The sequence below is a fragment of the Rhineura floridana genome, chromosome 5, assembly GCF_030035675.1.
Source record: "Rhineura floridana isolate rRhiFlo1 chromosome 5, rRhiFlo1.hap2, whole genome shotgun sequence".
Classification (NCBI taxonomy): Eukaryota; Metazoa; Chordata; class Lepidosauria; order Squamata; family Rhineuridae; genus Rhineura; species Rhineura floridana.
The window spans coordinates 174,640,877-174,658,631 of NC_084484.1; the positions used below are offsets into that span (position 1 = coordinate 174,640,877).

The 17,755-nt window shown below is 46.8% G+C and overlaps 1 protein-coding gene across 2 annotated transcripts; it reads left to right on the forward strand.

Moving 5' to 3' along the window:
• Positions 1-1,666: 1,666 nt before the first annotated feature.
• CCDC89 (coiled-coil domain containing 89) lies at positions 1,667-17,171 on the forward strand. Of its 2 annotated transcripts, none has more exons than XM_061629623.1 (2): positions 1,667-1,769; positions 15,820-17,171. In XM_061629623.1, exon 2 carries the CDS (start codon positions 16,089-16,091, stop codon positions 17,169-17,171), a length of 1,083 nt encoding a protein of 360 aa, XP_061485607.1. In that variant the 5' UTR covers positions 1,667-1,769; positions 15,820-16,088. The 2 variants fall into 2 exon arrangements, with proteins under 2 accessions (XP_061485607.1, XP_061485608.1); XM_061629624.1 differs by lacking the exon at positions 1,667-1,769 and adding an exon at positions 4,777-5,992.
• The last annotated feature ends 584 nt before the right edge of the window (positions 17,172-17,755 follow it).

Consider the following 17,755-nt stretch of genomic DNA (forward strand, 5'->3'; position numbering starts at 1 on the left):
AGCAGGTAGCCACCTCTAAATAAATAATAAAGGCTTGCTTGCATTGATAGACATTCAGGACTGCATAACTGACTCAGAAAGCCCTACAGCGACAAAAAAAAACCCTTAAAAAAACTGCTTGGTGCAAAGTCTTCTCCCCCCCTTTGCTGGAGGCTTTTTTGCTGCTGGGTTAAAACAAAGCCTGCTTTTCTAATTGAAGGAATTCACACTCTATAAGCAGGCCAGGCATTCTCCACCCCCCCCAAGTGTATTTTTTTCTCTTTTCTTCCTTCCCCCCCCCCCATTCCCGACTTTGGGCTGGAACAAAGCCACACATCTCCCCCCCTCCTGGCTGCTTGTTGTTGTTGGGTTGAGGATAAGATCCTTGTTAATTCCTTCCCCCACAACAACAGACATCCCTAGAAGCCAATCAACATGAAAAGAGTGTATTAACTGCTGAGAAGCATCTTCTCAGTGGCTCACTCACCTCCTTTCACTTTGATTGGCTCCAATCAGCAGGAAAGGACAAGGAAGCATGTTAGAAGACTTGTCTCAGTGGCCAACACACTCCCCTTTCGTGCTGATTGGCTTATCAGATAGTGAAGACACAGGGACCTTGCTGGGACCTGGCTCCCAAAAAAGTAAAAGGTCTAAGACACCCCTTCCCCGAGACCCTGAACGACCACCCCTGTATACAATAAAATACGCAGGAGGGAGGGGGGAGGCCACATGCTTGCAAAAAGCCTGGGAAATGTCAAATACCTGATTAAACACCTTTCTAGATTTAGTGCGATGACCGCTAGCGGTAAAGTAGTAATATTTCTTTTACGTAGCACATGAACATTTTCCAAGCGCTTCCAATATTTGGCTTGGCAGTTCTTGCAACAGCCCTGTATGGTAGATCAGTATCATGCACATAGTGCTTCCTGAAGCTCCTCAGGAAGATCATGGATGTAAGATCTGAACCAAGGTTGCAGACTGGTACCTGCATTTTCCCCCCATGGAAAATGATGGCAGCTCTGGGTGGTGGCAATTTGGACTGGGAAATGTAACAAGCGCAAGAGTGAAACACCTCCTCCTCTCCAGTGCCATTGCTATGATAAAATCTGAAGTTTACAGTAAAAATAAAAACACTGGGAGATCCAATCCTCAGTCTCCCATGCATGTGGGACCCCAACTTCACACTCTTTGGCTACAATCCACTTACTTACCTAACAGTAAGCACCACTGAACCCAATGCAATTTATTTCTGAATAGAGACTTATAGGACTGCACCATTAGCCTGCAGTCCTAAATACACTATATACCTCACTGAATACAGGAGGATTTTCTTTGAGTAAACACAGATAGAAATGCCCATTGTGCAAACTCCTGTCCATCTTCCAGGAACTTTTTTTTTTTAATTAACAGCACCTTATTTTTTTACCAGCTTTATTTTTAAAAACATTATTTCCTGGTACTTTCTATTCCTTCTTTCCAGAGTTGCCAGCAGGTGCTGTACTAGAGGTAAGCCACAGTTATGTTCAGGCTTCTCTGGAAAGGAAAGAGAAATATATCTTGGGCCGTCCCTCAGCAAAGGAAACCCCCTTTGGAGTCCTACTTCCCTCTCCTGCAGAACAACTGACTGCTGGTGCTGTTAAGCTTCCTTGCATTGTTCCTTGTTTGGCCGCTTTCCACTTGGCAATTTTTCCAAGAAGGCGAGACGAAGGAGTCTGTTTCTATCTGTATTGCCATGGAGATGCAAACTCGGCAAGGGTGTTAGACCAAGATAATAAAAGAATAAAAGCCTGGTAAGGAAACATTTTATAGCTTTTCGGTGTTTTTTTTTTTTAATTATTAGAATATTTTAAAATGAAAAAATGGCCAGTTACACATGAGTGTACATTAAACACCCTGAAGCCAAGATGTGTTTAAAATGAAACTGATTGCCCTTTTTTGAATTATGTAGGCAGACCTGGAAATTTCCTGATGTACAAATTTGTGTTTATTATGAGAGCACCAAATTCCCTGTAACTTCTTTTAATCTCTAATGCTGTATACACATTTACTTACCTGGGAGTAAGCTCCACTGAACTCAGTGAGTCTTCTGTGTGAGCAGACATGTATAGGATTGTGCTGTTAAGAGAGTAATAAAAAAAGGTTCATAATCAAGTATTTATTTCCTCTCTGGCAACATTCTTCTTTAATCTCCTGCTCTCTCAGATCAACCCTGCTCCTCTCCTGTGATCTGGCACCTCCTTGTGTGAGGGAGCATGTTCCAAAATAAAGTCCCCTGTACTGTGTTTAGAATTAGGAAAGAGCAGTACCGTATATTCATTTGTCAAGTCTTTGCTTTTTTATCTTTTGGCCGTGAAACATTACTCAGTCTGTACTTGGAGGCTTTTTTGATTAATGAACAAGCATAGTTGACTCTAAGCTGTGGATCAGACAACAAGAACTCGCCCCACCCACCCCCTGCCACCTAGTTTCATCATGATGAATTGTGTTAATTGGATAGCACATATATCTGCTCCCAGCGTGCACGCTATTAAAAACTGGAATTTTATCAAGCACTGGCATTTGTCAGAAGACCATAGCACAGGTTAAATCATTGTTATCAAGGGATAAAAATAGCTGCATAATTCAGTTTTTATGGGGTTCCTCCTGTGTCTCTTCATTCATTCAAATCCCAGGTCAAGACATATCAATTCCATTAACTTTTCCTCTTACTTAAGCCTTTAATCCTTATCCCAACTAAAATGAACCCTAAGTATATTAAACTGCATTTGTCCACATTAACTCCCTTGTTACCCTAATGTTCTCCAATGTACTCTAAGAACATAAGAACATAAGAAGAGCCTGCTGGATCAGGCCAGTGGCCCATCTAGTCCAGCATCCTGTTCTCACAGTGGCCAACCAGGTGCCTGGGGGAAGCCCGCAAGCAGGACCCGAGTGCAAGAACACTCTCCCCTCCTGAGGCTTCCGGCAACTGGTTTTCAGAAGCATGCTGCCTCTGACTAGGGTGGCACAGCACAGCCATCACGGCTAGTAGCCATTGATAGCCCTGTCCTCCATGAATTTGTCTAATCTTCTTTTAAAGCCGTCCAAGCTGGTGGCCATTACTGCATCTTGTGGGAGCAAATTCCATAGTTTAACTATGCGCTGAGTAAAGAAGTACTTCCTTTTGTCTGTCCTGAATCTTCCAACATTCAGCTTCTTTGAATGTCCACGAGTTCTAGTATTATGAGAGAGGGAGAAGAACTTTTCCCTATCCACTTTCTCAATGCCATGCATAATTTTATACACTTCTATCATGTCTCCTCTGACCCGCCTTTTCTCTAAACTAAAAAGCCCCAAATGCTGCAACCTTTCCTCGTAAGGGAGTCGCTCCATCCCCTTGATCATTCTGGTTGCCCTCTTCTGAACCTTTTCCAACTCTATAATATCCTTTTTGAGATGAGGCGACCAGAACTGTACACAGTATTCCAAATGCGGCCGCACCATAGATTTATACAATGGCATTATGATATCGGCTGTTTTATTTTCAATACCTTTCCTAATTATCGCTAGCATGGAATTTGCCTTTTTCACAGCTGCCGCACACTGGGTCGACATTTTCATGGTGCTGTCCACTACAACCCCGAGGTCTCTCTCCTGGTCGGTCACCGCCAGTTCAGACCCCATGAGCGTATATGGGAAATTCAGATTTTTTGCTCCAATATGCATAATTTTACACTTGTTTATATTGAATTGCATTTGCCATTTTTCTGCCCATTCACTCAGTTTGGAGAGATCTTTTTGGAGCTCTTCGCAATCCCTTTTTGTTTTAACAACCCTGAACAATTTAGTGTTGTCAGCAAACTTGGCCACTTCACTGCTCACTCCTAATTCTAGGTCATTAATGAACAAGTTGAAAAGTACAGGTCCCAATACCGATCCTTGAGGGACTCCACTTTCTACAGCCCTCCATTGTCGTGCCCGGGTTGGGACTCAAGAACAGAATCACTTGATGAAAGCAAATCAGTTTTTATTAGAGTAATTTCCAGACATAGGCTTCTTCGCCTCATGAACTCTTAACATGAACCAAAACCCGCGGCATGGAAGAGAGTTGATAGAACAGAGTTTCCAGCCCTCCCCATCCCTTATCAAGGGGGCTTTCGAGCCCGGATCCTCTCACTCCGCCTCAAACTGCCCACATCTACGCCCCGTCCCTCCTCTTTTCTTTGGCGCCATTTTAGCTGTCTTCGGGTGCGGGGCGATGGGGGGGCGGCTGCCTCCTCCCCTTCTGATTCGGAAAGGATGGTAGGAAGTGGGGGGGGTTGGCCCAACACGTTGGGCGATTTCTCTCTACCCTCTGCAGCCGAACGACCTTGGTCCTCCTCCTCCCCCTCTGTCTGTAACGGTAGCACATTCCTAGGGGGGGAGTGCGTGAGAAACGAGTCTGGTGTCTGTTCAAGATCTTCCCCCTCCTCTTCAGACACCTCAGTCCAGCCGCCCCCCTCTCCTAGCTCACTCTCAGAACCATCAGAACCATACCTCCTGACATTATCCCCTTCTCTAAGCCGTACTCCCTCCCACCCTGTTGGTTTGGGGCCATGAGGGAATTTCTCATGAAAGTCTCTCACTAAAATGGGGGCGTGAACGTCTTCTGCTTTTTCCCAGGATCTGTCGGCTGGCCCATAATTCTTCCAATGAATTAGATACTGCAGCTGGTTTCTCCTTCTCCTGGAGTCCAGGATCTGCTCCAGTTCGAACTCTGTTTGCCCCCCCACCAACATCGGTGCCCCTGGAGGTTCGATCGGCCTTAGCTCACTGGGAGGGGCGGCCTTCGTTAGTAAGGAACGATGGAATACTGGGTGCATTTTAAAAGTCTCTGGCAACTTTAAACGAAAAGCCACTGGGTTTATTTGAGCCTGGATTTCGAAGGGTCCCACTCTCCTATCCTGCAACTTTCTGCACTTACCCGGCATGTTAAGAAAGCGGGTCGACAGCCACACTTGATCGCCCATCTTGAGGGGGGCCCCCTCACAGACGTTGGCCAGCAACTCTTTTGTATTCCCTTTTGGCTTCGTCTAATTGTTGTTTCAACACTTGCTGGGCTGCCTGTAATTCCTGGAGAAACTCCTCAGCCGCGGGTACCGGCCCACTGCCTGAGCGGCTGGGAAAAGCTTTGGGATGGAATCCATAATTAGCAAAGAAGGGTGTTTGCCCCGTGCTGGTGTGCACGGAATTATTGTAGGCGAATTCTGCAACATGTAAATAGGAAATCCAGTCAGTTTGCTGGTAAGATACATAACAACGCAGGTATCTCTCCAAAACTGCGTTAAGTTTCTCGGTTTGTCCATCAGTCTGGGGGTGGTGAGAGGAGGAGAGCCTTAGCTCCGTTTTCAGCTGCTTCCAAACGGCTTTCCAAAACTTAGCTGTGAACTGAGTGCCTCGATCCGAGACGAGGCTGTCTGGCAACCCATGCAATCTATAAATCTCTTTTATGAACACCTTTGCCGTCTCCTTTGCATCCAAGGCCCCAGAACAAGGGAGGAAGTGGGCCATTTTAGTCAATGAATCCACGATCACCAAAATAGCAGTCATTCCTTGTGACCTGGGTAGATCGGTTATAAAATCCATGGAGAGGTCCTGCCAGGGCCCCTTTGGAGTGACTAGAGGTTCCAACAGCCCTGCAGGCCTTCCCGTACTTGTCTTCGCCCTCAAACACACGGCGCAGGATTTTACATAGTTCTCAACATCTCTGCGCATTTGAGGCCACCAAAAATCCTTAGCTACATTTTGAATGGTTTTAAAAATGCCAAAGTGCCCAGCTGTGGCATTGTCATGGCATTGACGCAACACTCTGAGTCTGAAGTCTCCTTTTGGCACATATCTAGCAGTTTTAAACCACAACAACCCATCCCTCCAGTGGAAACTTACTTCTGAGTCCGTGCTCTGCTCCATTTCCTGGATGTAATGTCGTATGTCTGGATCCCCCTGCTGGGCCCCCTTGAGCTCTTCTTCCCAGGACGGCTGACAGGCTCCTAACGTGAGTTTTTCCGGTGGGATGATGTGTTGGGGGGGGGTTGTCAGCCTTTTCGTCTTTGTATTGGGGTTGTCTGGATAGGGCATCCGCCCTCTGATTTTCTGTATGGGAGGGGTACTTTATTTTGAAGTTAAACCTGGCGAAAAACTGCGACCAGTGTATCTGTCTCTGGTTCAATTTCCGAGCGGTCTGCAGGCTCTCAAGGTTCTTGTGATCAGATCGTACTTCTATCTGATGTTGAGCCCCCTCTAAATATTGCCTCCAGTGTTCAAATGCGTCTTTGATAGCTAAAAGTTCCTTTTCCCACACAGTGTAGTTTTTCTCAGCCTCCTTGAGCTTTCGAGAGTAGTATGCACACGGGTGCAGTTCCTTCCCACCCCTGTCAGGCTGCAAGAGAACCCCCCCCCGATCGCCCGGTCCGAGGAGTCAGCTTCCACCACGAAAGGCCGGGTCGGGTCAGCAAAGCGTAGGATAGGTTCGGAGGCGAACTTCTCTTTCAGGTCTTCAAACGCTCTTGTTGCCTGATCTGTCCATTGAAACTTCCCTTTTCCCCTTAAACAGTCTGTGAGGGGGCGGTTAGTTTGGAGAAGCCCGGGATGAATTTCCTGTAGCAGTTGGCGAAGCCCAAGAAACGTTGCACGTCTTTCTTGGTGGTCGGTTGTCCCCAATCCAACACACAGCTCACCTTTCCGGGATCCATCTCCACTCCCCCTGCTGAAATTCGGTATCCAAGGAAGTCCAGGGAAGACAGGTCGAAGCCACACTTTTCCAGCTTGGCATATAGGTGATTCTCTCAGCCTTCCCAGCACAGTTCTCACGTGTTGGTCATGCTCCGACTGGCTCCTTGAAAATATCAGGATATCATCCAGATAACAAACCACGTACTGGTCCAAGAGGTCTCTAAACACTTCGTTCATGAACTTCTGGAAAATTCCTGGACTGTTATTTAACCCAAACGGCATGACCAGGTACTCAAATTGACCATAAGGGGTCTTGAAACTCGTCTTCCATTCATGTCCCTCCTTCATTCGGACCAAATTATATGCCCCCCTCAGATCTAACTTTGTGAAAATTGAGGCAGAACGTAGTCGATCTAATAACTCTGGAATCAGGGGCAGGGGGTAGCTGTTCGGGATGGTAATTTGGTTGAGGGCGCGATAATCATTGCAGGGTCGTAACTCACCCCCCTTCTTTTTCACGAAGAGTAGAGGGGCTCCTGCAGGCGACTGTGAGGGACGAATAAATCCCCGCTTCAAGTTCTTTTCCAAAAATTCTTTCAGAGCTACTCTCTCTTGTTCTGTGAGGGAGTAGATTTTGCCTGCTGGAATGCTCGCTCCTGGCACCAAATTGATAGCGCAGTCATACGGCCGGTGGGGGGGTAAAGCCTCAGCTTCAGTTTCACTGAACACATCCTCAAAGTCCAGGTATTTCGAGGGGAGGGTCACCTCCTTGACCTCCTGCACCACTCCTGCTAGGGCTTTTATTGCTTTCTCTGGCTGACAATTTTCGTGGCAATACTGGGACGTAAACCACACGACTGCTTCTCTCCAGGCTATTTTTGGGTCATGCTTTATCAACCATGGCATTCCCAGAATCACCTCAAAGTTAGACAGATCCGACACACACAAGGAAATGAACTCTTCGTGCCCCGGGATCTCTAGCTTCAAATCCTCAGTGGCTCTAGTGACCCCCCCCCCGGACTTTAATGGTCTGCCATCTATCGTCTCCACTGATAAGGGAGCATCTAGTTTCCGATACGGGATATGATGGCGTTTGACTAGGGCGGTATCGATGAAGTTTGTAGAGGCTCCACTGTCGATCAACGCTGTTGAGTTGAACTGCACTCCTGTGGAAGTAGTAATCCTAATGGGTAATACTAGAACTCCTTTTAGGGGGGGATGGGTTAACGGAGGCCCTTTGCACAGCGCTGCCCCCAGTCCTCCGGCCTGCACTAGGACTGGGTGCTTCCGTTTCCCGACGGCCCTGTTCGGTCTCCCTTCAGCTCACAGTCCCTGGCTAGGTGGCCTGGCTTGGAACAAATAAAGCAGAGATGTTCTCTGCGACGTCTCTCTCTTTCTTCCTCCGACAGCTTCATCCGTGTCCCTCCTGAGCCGTCCCCCGCGTTGCCTGACGTCCCTGGGGTCGGAGGGATTTTACTGTGGGATACTGAGGCTGAATGTTTTTGCACCTCGTTTTCTCTCTAACCGTCTTCCTTCTAGCCTGTGATCAATTTGTAGGGACAGCTGGATCAGTCCAGGCAAATCAGTTGGAGGTGCGACTCTGGCCAGCTCATCCAATATCTCAGCATTCAGTCCGCTTCGGTACATAAACATCAGCGCTGAGTCATTGTATCCAGTCTCTTGGGATAAGATCTTAAAGGCATTGGTGTATTCCAGCACAGTTCCTTTTCCCTGCTTCAGGGCACTCAATTGCCTAGCCACCGTCTCAGCTCTTTGGGGATCCTGAAACATTTCGGTCAGGGCTTGTATAAATGCTCCATACCAGCCCAGGATGGCATCCTTTCTGATCAGATAGGGGGTGACCCACTTGGCAGCTTCCCCTTCCAATAGACTGATCACAAATGCCACTTTGGCAGCATCATTGGGGAATTCTGCATCCTTGATGTCCAGGTACATCTCACATTGGGCCACAAAAGTGGAGATCTGGTCGCTATGGCCCGCATATTTGGGTGGTAATCCAATTGGGATCTTGGCCACGGTGGCTGCAGGGGCTGCCCGCATTCGATCTATTGTGGATTTCAGGCTCTGGTTGTCCATTTTCAAGGTTCTTACCGTTGCTAACAGGCTTTGGACGTCCGACTGTAGGTCCGCCACGCTCGACCTCAGTAGCTTCACTTCTTCCGTCTCAGAAGTGGGGTTTACCCCCCCCCAGCAGCTCCCTTTTCCATCTTGTCACGTTCAAGTGGTGGGAGTAAGGAGGGTTGAGTAGTTGGTTCTATCAAACTGTCGTGCCCGGGTTGGGACTCAAGAACAGAATCACTTGATGAAAGCAAATCAGTTTTTATTAGAGTAATTTCCAGACATAGGCTTCTTCGCCTCATGAACTCTTAACATGAACCAAAACCCGCGGCATGGAAGAGAGTTGATAGAACAGAGTTTCCAGCCCTCCCCATCCCTTATCAAGGGGGCTTTCGAGCCCGGATCCTCTCACTCCGCCTCAAACTGCCCACATCTACGCCCCTTCCCTCCTCTTTTCTTTGGCGCCATTTTAGCTGTCTTCGGGTGCGGGGTGATGGGGGGGTGGCTGCCTCCTCCCCTTCTGATTCGGAAAGGATGGTAGGAAGTGGGGGGGTTGGCCCAACACGTTGGGCGATTTCTCTCTACCCTCTGCAGCCGAATGACCTTGGTCCTCCTCCTCCCCCTCTGTCTGTAACGGTAGCACATTCCTAGGGGGGGAGTGCGTGAGAAACGAGTCTGGTGTCCGCTCAAGATCTTCCCCCTCCTCTTCAGACAACTCAGTCCAGCCGCCCCCCTCTCCTAGCTCACTCTCAGAACCATCAGAACCATACCTCCTGACATCCATTGGGAGAACTGTCCGTTTATTCCTACTCTCTGCTTTCTGCTTCTTAACCAATTCCTTATCCACAAGAGGACCTCTCCTCTTATTCCATGACTGCTAAGCTTCCTCAGAAGTCTTTGGTGAGGTACCTTGTCAAACGCTTTTTGAAAGTCTAAGTACACTATGTCCACTGGATCACCTCTATCTATATGCTTGTTGACACTCTCAAAGAATTCTAATAGGTTACTGAGACAGGACTTTCCCTTGCAGAAGCCATGCTGGCTCTGCTTCAGCAAGGCTTGTTCTTCTATGTGCTTAGTTAATCTAGCTTTAATCATACTTTCTACCAGTTTGCCAGGGACAGAAGTTAAGCTAACTGGCCTGTAATTTCTGGGATCCCCTCTGGATCCCTTTTTGAAGATTGGTGTTACATTTGCCACTTTCCAGTCCTCAGGCACGGAGGAGGACCCGAGGGACAAGTTACATATTTTAGTTAGCAGATCAGCAATTTCACATTTGAGTTCTTTGAGAACTCTCGGGTGGATGCCATCCAGGCCCGGTGATTTGTCAGTTTTTATATTGTCCATTAAGCCTAGAACTTCCTCTCTTGTTACCGCTATTTGTCTCAGTTCCTCAGAATCCCTTCCTGCAAATGTTAGTTCAGGTTCAGGGGTCTGTCCTATATCTTCTACTGTGAAGACAGATGCAAAGAATTCATTTAGCTTCTCTGCAATCTCCTTATCGTTCTTTAGTACACCTTTGACTCCCTTATCATCCAAGGGTCCAATCGCCTCCCTAGATGGTTTCCTGCTTTGAATGTATTTATAGAATTTTTTGTTGTTGGTTTTTATGTTCTTAGCAATGTGCTCCTCAAATTCTTTTTTAGCATCCCTTATTGTCTTCTTGCATTTCTTTTGCCAGAGTTTGTGTTATTTTATTTTCTTCATTCGGACAAGACTTCCATTTTCTGAAGGAAGACTTTTTGCCTCTAAGAGCTTCCTTGACTTTGCTCATTAACCATGCTGGCATCTTCTTGGACCTGGCGGTACCTTTTCTGATCTGCGGTATGCACTCCAGTTGAGCTTCTAATATAGTGTTTTTAAACAACTTCCAAGCATTTTCGAGTGATGTGACCCTCTGGACTTTGTTTTTCAGCTTTCTTTTTACCAATCCCCTCATTTTTGTGAAGTTTCCTCTTTTGAAGTCAAATGTGACTGTGTTGGATTTTCTTGGCAATTGGCCATTGACATGTATGTTTAATTTAATAGCACTGTGGTCACTGCTCCCAATCGGTTCAACAACACTTACATCTCGCACCAGGTCCCGGTCCCCACTGAGGATTAAGTCCAGGGTTGCCGTCCCTCTGGTCGGTTCCATGACCAACTGGTCTAGGGAATAGTCATTTAGAATATCTAGAAACTTTGCTTCTTTGTCATGACTGGAACACATATGCGGCCAGTCTATGTCCGGGTAGTTGAAGTCACCCATTACTACCACATTTCCTAGTTTGGATGCTTCCTCAATTTCATATCTCATCTCAAGGTCTCCCTGAGCATTTTGATCAGGGGGACGATAGATCGTTCCCAGTATTAAGTCCCTCCTGGGGCATGGTATCACCACCCACAACGATTCTGTGGAGGAGTCTGCCTTTTTTGGGGTTTCGAGCTTGCTGGATTCAATGCCTTCTTTCACGTATAGAGCGACTCCGCCACCAATATGTCCTTCCCTGTCCTTCCGATATAGTTTATATCCAGGGATAACCGTATCCCACTGGTTTTCTCCATTCCACCAGGTCTCGGTTATGCTCACTATATCAATGCTCTCCTCTAAGACCAAGCACTCCAGTTCTCCCATCTTGGTTCGCAGGCTCCTAGCATTAGCGTACAGGAACTTGTAAGCAGTGTCTCTCTTCAAGTGTCTTTGGCACTTGTGGTTTGGCCTGTGGTAATTTTGCTCTTCTGAATTTATATCCTGTGCCCCTGCTCTCACAATGCCTACTTCTAGGCCTACCCCTTTTAAAATTTCATCATTTCTTTGGTTTTTATTCCAGGGGGGAGGTTTATTCCGAACCGGACCTTTCTCAGCTCCTGTCGGGTTTCCCCCCTCAGTCAGTTTAAAAGCTGCTCTGCTACCTTTTTAATTTTAAGTGCCAGCAGTCTGGTTCCATTCTGGTTCAAGTGGAGCCTGTCCCTTTTGTACAGGCCCGGCTTGTCCCAAAATGTTCCCCAGTGCCTAACAAATCTAAACCCTTCCACCCGACACCATCGTCTCATCCACGCATTGAGACTGCAAAGCTGGGCCTGTCTGGCTGGTCCTGTGTGTGGAACCGGTAGCATTTCAGAGAAAGCCACCTTGAAGGTCCTGGCTTTCAGCATCCTACCTAGCAACCTAAATTTTGCTTCCAGGACCTCACAGCTGCATTTCCCCATGTCGTTGGTGCCAACGTGCACCACGACCACTGACTCCTCCCCAGCACTGTCTACCAAACTATCTAAACGACGGGCGATATCCGCAACCTTCGCACCAGGCAGGCAAAACACCTTGCGGTCTACAAGCCCATCACGCACCCCACTGTCTATGTTCCTAATGATCGAATCACCCACTACAAGGATCCCTCCACCCCCTGGAGATATATCCTCACCACGAGAGGATAGCTGCTCATCCCCCAAGGAATGGGTCCCTTCTAAGGGATCGTTTCCCTCTTCCTCAGCCGGATGCTCTCCTTCCCCGAGACCATTGTTCTCCATGATAGCAGGAGAGCTATCATCGCTGGAGTGGGACACAGCTATAACGTCCCTGAAGGCCTCCTCCACACACCTCTCTGCCTCTCTCAGCTTTTCCAGGTCTGCCACCTTGGCCTCAAGGAAATGAAGTCGTTCCCGGAGAGGCAGGAGCTCATTGCACCGAGAGCACACCCACGACTTCTGTCCAACAGGCAGATAGTCGTACATGCTGCAGGCAGTGCAAAACTCTAAACCAGGTGTGGGGGACTTTGGCCCTCCAGTTGCTGCTCACTACAACTCCCATCGTCCCTGGCTATTGGCCATGCTTGCTGGGGCTAATGGGAGTTGTAGTTCAGCAGCATCTGGAGGGCCAAGGGTTCCCCACTCCTGGTCTAGACTGTAAGTTCCTCAGGACAGGTGGAATTCTGCTCTGCTCCTTCTGCATATGTACTGTTTAAAGTGGCACATATATGGATAGCTCTATAATAAATAATATTCTGATGTGCTCCCCACTCATCCAAGGACTCATCCAAGTGAGAAATGGTAAAAACAGCATTATCTAGGTTCATCTTCCTTTGTGGGAGAGATCACGGAGACTATTGTCATGTTGTAGTATCTGGTTTATTTGCAAATGTACAAGTAGAACATAAGTGGATAGTCCGTAGCTCCATGGCAGAGCATCTGCTTTGCATGCAGATAGTCTCAGGTTCAATCCTCAGCATCTCCAGGTAGGACTGGGAGAGACCCCTGCCCCAAGCCCTGGAGAGCTGCTGCCAGTCAATGTAGATGATACTAAGCTAGATGGACCAATGGTCTGACTCAGTAGAGAACAGCTTCCTATGTTCCTGTGTTGGAGGCACACTTCATTTTTGTGAAAAGCAATGAAGAAATTTAATAAATAAATAATAGACACACTGCTATTAGGCAGCTCTCCAAAGAGGTGCACGCTGCACCCCAAGATGAACATAAGAAGAGTCTGCTGGATCAGGCCAATGGCCCATCAGGTCCAGCATCCTGTTCTCACAGTGGCCATCCAGATGCCTATGAGATGCTCGCAAGCGGGACGTGAGCATAACAGCACTCACCCCTAACTCTAGATCATTTATGAAAAAGTTTTAAAAGCACAGGTCCCAATACAGATCCTTGGGGATGACCACTTTCTACATCCCTGCATTGGGACAACCCTCCACTTATTCCGATTCTCTGCTTCCTGTTTCTTAACTAATTGCTGATGCTTCCATAAACTCTCTCTCTCTCCCTCTCCCCCCTTACATTAAAACTGCTTATTTTGTTACTTCTCTCTCTCCAGCTTACACAACACACACACTTCTTCAAATTCTTCGTTTTTGGTTTCTCTTTTATTCAGAACATTCAAAGAGAATCAATACACCATCTTCTAAGGAAGAGCTCTTGCAACAAGACATCAGGCTGCACCATTAAGGACTATTAATATTCTTTGTGAATTCCCACCCAAACTGTGATCAGGCTTTGCTTAAGGGAAATTAGACAGGAGTTCTACCCACAGTAATCAGGCGGCAATCTCACAACAATATTATTGCGGCTTGCTGGACCAGGCTTGTCATTTTGTTCGAGAAGATGGCTAGTTAATGCTCATTACTCTTAAATTAAATAGTTGCAAATAGCGGGCCATGTGTTAATCACTGAGTGGCTGGAGCTCTGTAAGTGAATCACTATGCTGCTCCTGATATGAGCCAGGATGCCAAAAAATGTTATCATTTCTGTAGTAACTATGCTTACACTACACTACAATACAACAGAATAAAACAGAGATACAATTTTTAAAAAACAATAACCAAAATATGGCTCATCACGAGTTGCAAAGAGAGACTGAGCGAAGGGATCAAGGCAGTGGTAAATGCATCCTTGAAAGAGGGTGCAATGCCATCAGCCCTCAAGGAGGCAGTGATAAAGCCCATCTTAAAAAAACCCTTCTGGGATCCCCAAGAGCTGAATAACTTCCGCCCAGTTTCTAATTTACCATTCTTAGGCAAGGTAATTGAGCGAGTGGTGGCCAGACAGTTACAGACACACTTGGAGGAAACAGATTATTTAGATCCATTCCAATCGGGTTTCAGGACTGGACATGGAACTGAAACAGCCTTGGTCGCTCTGGTGGATGATATGAGGGCGTTGGATGGGGAGAATATACCTTCCTCGTCCTCCTAGATCTCTCAGCGGCTTTCGATACCGTTGACCACGGTATCCTGTTGGATCGCCTAGGGGGATTAGGATAGGGGGCACTGTTTTACAGTGGTTCCATTCCTATCTCTCAGATAGGCACCAACGGGTAGCTTTGGGAGATGAGGTATCAGACCCTTGGCCTCTTAATTGTGGGGTGCCACAGGGCTCTATTCTCTCTCCCATGCTGTTTAACATCTATGTGAAACCACTGGGGGCCATCATCAGGAGTTTTGGGCTGAAGTGTCACCAATATGCGGATGACACTCAGCTCTATCTCTCATTTAAGTCCTCACCAGAGTTGGCTGTGGATACCATGTCCAAGTGCCTGGAATCCGTAAGTGGATGGATGGGAGAGAACAGGCTGAAGCTGAATCCCGACAAGACCGAGGTGTTGCTTGTGAGAGACAGAGGAAGGCTGGGTATTACGGACCTGATGCTTAACCTGGACAGATAGGTGACCAACAAATAAAAATTATTATTATTATTATTATTATTATTATTATTATTATTATTATTATAAGAATAGATAATAAAGTTTAATTGCTGCATATGGCAGAATACCAGTATAATGGATTTAAAGCCCAATCATATGCAGTTACTGTATGTTTGTTTAAAAATTCTACCCCATCTTTCATCAACAATAACAAGGCAGCTTACAACAATCTTTAAAATACAATTTGCAATAAAATCTCAGCAATAACACAGAGTTAATAACTGAGAAGTAAACGAAACAAGAGCAGCAGCCCCACAAACCGCAAGATTGTCTTACCCCTTATATAACCAGTCAGGTGAGGGCCTCCTGCAGATACCATCTTATCAGGAGGTCTGTTCGCACCACATAGGAGAAGCGGACCTTTAGTGTTGTGGCACCAATCCTTTGGAATTCACTCCCCTTAAATATTATACAGCTGCCATCTCTGCTACCTTTCCAGCACCAATTATTACAGTAATTAAGATTAGCCAATTGCCTGGCGAAATAGGAATGCCTTCACTGCTCATCTTAAGGTCAAGAGAGAGGGAGTTAATTGGGATTCCCAAAGAAAGAAAGGTCGACACCTGGGCTGCTGTTGCTGCTGGGAAAACCACTGATTTCAATAGCCCTAGCTATGCCTAACTCAGGGTAAGAGAAAAATGAAACTAAAAATCACTCTGAATTTAAGGAGCCATTTAGAGGAATGCAATGGTAAACCACTTCTAAATACCACTTCCCATGAAAACCCTATGAATATATCCAAAAAAGATTTATAGGGTCACCATAAGTCGTAATTGACTTGAAGGTATGTAACAACAAAATCTTCTGAAAAGTGGAAACAGAGATGAAGCTCTGTTAATGTTTCCCTTCAACCCGCATACCAAGCACTAATTTTGTGTTTTATTCCTGGACAGACTGGTGTGCTGCACTGATTCAGTGCAGAGTGCAAATCTGTGTTCCCCACCTGCAGGATTGTGAAGGGCTCAAGAGATACCTGCAAAGTATGCTAGTTCTAGAAAGCCCAGGCCTTCTTGGCTTATGATATCACAGGATTCTTGGAACGTTTCTTCCAACTGTCATTCAGGTCATTGGAACAGCTACAGGACAGCTCAGAAGTTTTAAATGCTACTTGAGGGGAAGCACAAGGCAACTCTGGAGCGTCAAGAGACATCAGTTCTTTGATATGCCTCAGGATGAGAAGAACCCAGGAATGTCCTTTCCCCGCAAAATGCCAAAAGAGGCAGAAGGCGATACGGAATGGAGCATGGGTGACCCCTTTGAGGCCTTGGAGAAGCTCCAGGGTCTCTCGGATGGGGAGAAGGGGGAGAAGGCGTTGCTGCGTTCACGCCTCCATGAGCAGTCTCAACTGATTTGTATCCTGAAGAAGCGAGCCGACGATCAGCTCTTACGCTGCAAGGCCCTGGAGCAGATCAACACAGAGCTGGAGGAGCAGAGGATGGCAGATGCTCTGAGACTGGACAGCCAGACTCGGCGTGTCCAGCAGCTGGAAGAGCGCTTCATGGACCTGGCGGCCAACCACGAGGATATGATCCACTTCAAAGACGAGCACAAGCGGCAGAACATGCAGCTGAGGGAAGAAAATCGACGCTTGCGTCAGGAGAACCAGAGCCTCTTCAGCCCATCTTTGAAACAGAAAGAGGCGGAGCTGGTCCAGCTCACTTCAGAGTTTAAGAGACTCTCCAAGGAAATGGAGTCCTTGAAGGAGTGTTATGAACAGGACAGCCATTGTGCCCAAGAGCGAGAGAAGGAGCTTCTGGAAGCCCAGCGCCAGCAAGCCAAAGCTCACGCTGAAGAAAGCAACTCATTGAGAAGCCAACTGGATATCCTAGAGGAGAAACACAGTCACGTCACTGAGGAACTGGAGCTAGTGGAAAAGAAGCTCAGAGAGGTGGACAGCAGTCTGCAAGCCAAGCTTGAGAAGTTGACCAAGGAGAAGGAAGAGCTGCTGAACCTGGCAATGGACAGAGGCAAGGTGCTGCAGGAGAAGCAGCTGGAGATCACGCACCTGGAGAAGAAGGCAGAAGATATGGAGAGAGCCAAGCAGGCAGCAGAGCTGCGCTTTGAGACTGAAGCTGCAGCAGTGGACAGCAACCTCCGGGTCCGAGACTTGCGGCGGCGGTTAGATGGGGTGCAAGAAGCATACACTGAGCTCCGGATGCATTTTGAAGCATACAAGAAGCACAGCACAGAGTTGCTTACTAAAGAGAAAGAACTGAACACCAAACTCCGACATTTCATGGCATAATCCTGGCATCTTTGCTGATTGCTAAGCTTTGCTTCTAATGGCATGGCAGCCTTTGAAAAATAAAATAAAATCTTTTACCAAATATTGTAGCTACCCATTATATCTTTTATTATTCAGAGTAGAAAGGCAATCATGCTTATGTTGTCGAGATTACTGATTTGACACCAAATTTCAGACCAATACTGCAGAATTAAAACAAAATACTTTTGTGAAGTACTTTTGTGAATAGAATATTCTTGAGGTCTTGCCCTGGGTGCCAGATTCCCTCCCCTGCCAAATATCATCTGTGTATAATGTGGCACCTATGCTGCAATCTTGTCAGCATCAGGTCACATTCTTATTCATCCAGACATTTTAAATTGGTATCATTTTAGTTGTGTTTAAGATGTTTTAATCTTTTAAAATTATTGTATCTTTACTGTAATGCGACTACCCTGAAACCTTCAATAGGATGAGGGTTCGAATCCCCACATAGCCATGAAGCTCACTGGGTGACCTTGGGCCAGTCACTGCCTCTCAGCCTCAGGATAACCCTATTCATAGGGTCGCCATAAGTCGGAATCAACTTGAAGGCGATACATTTA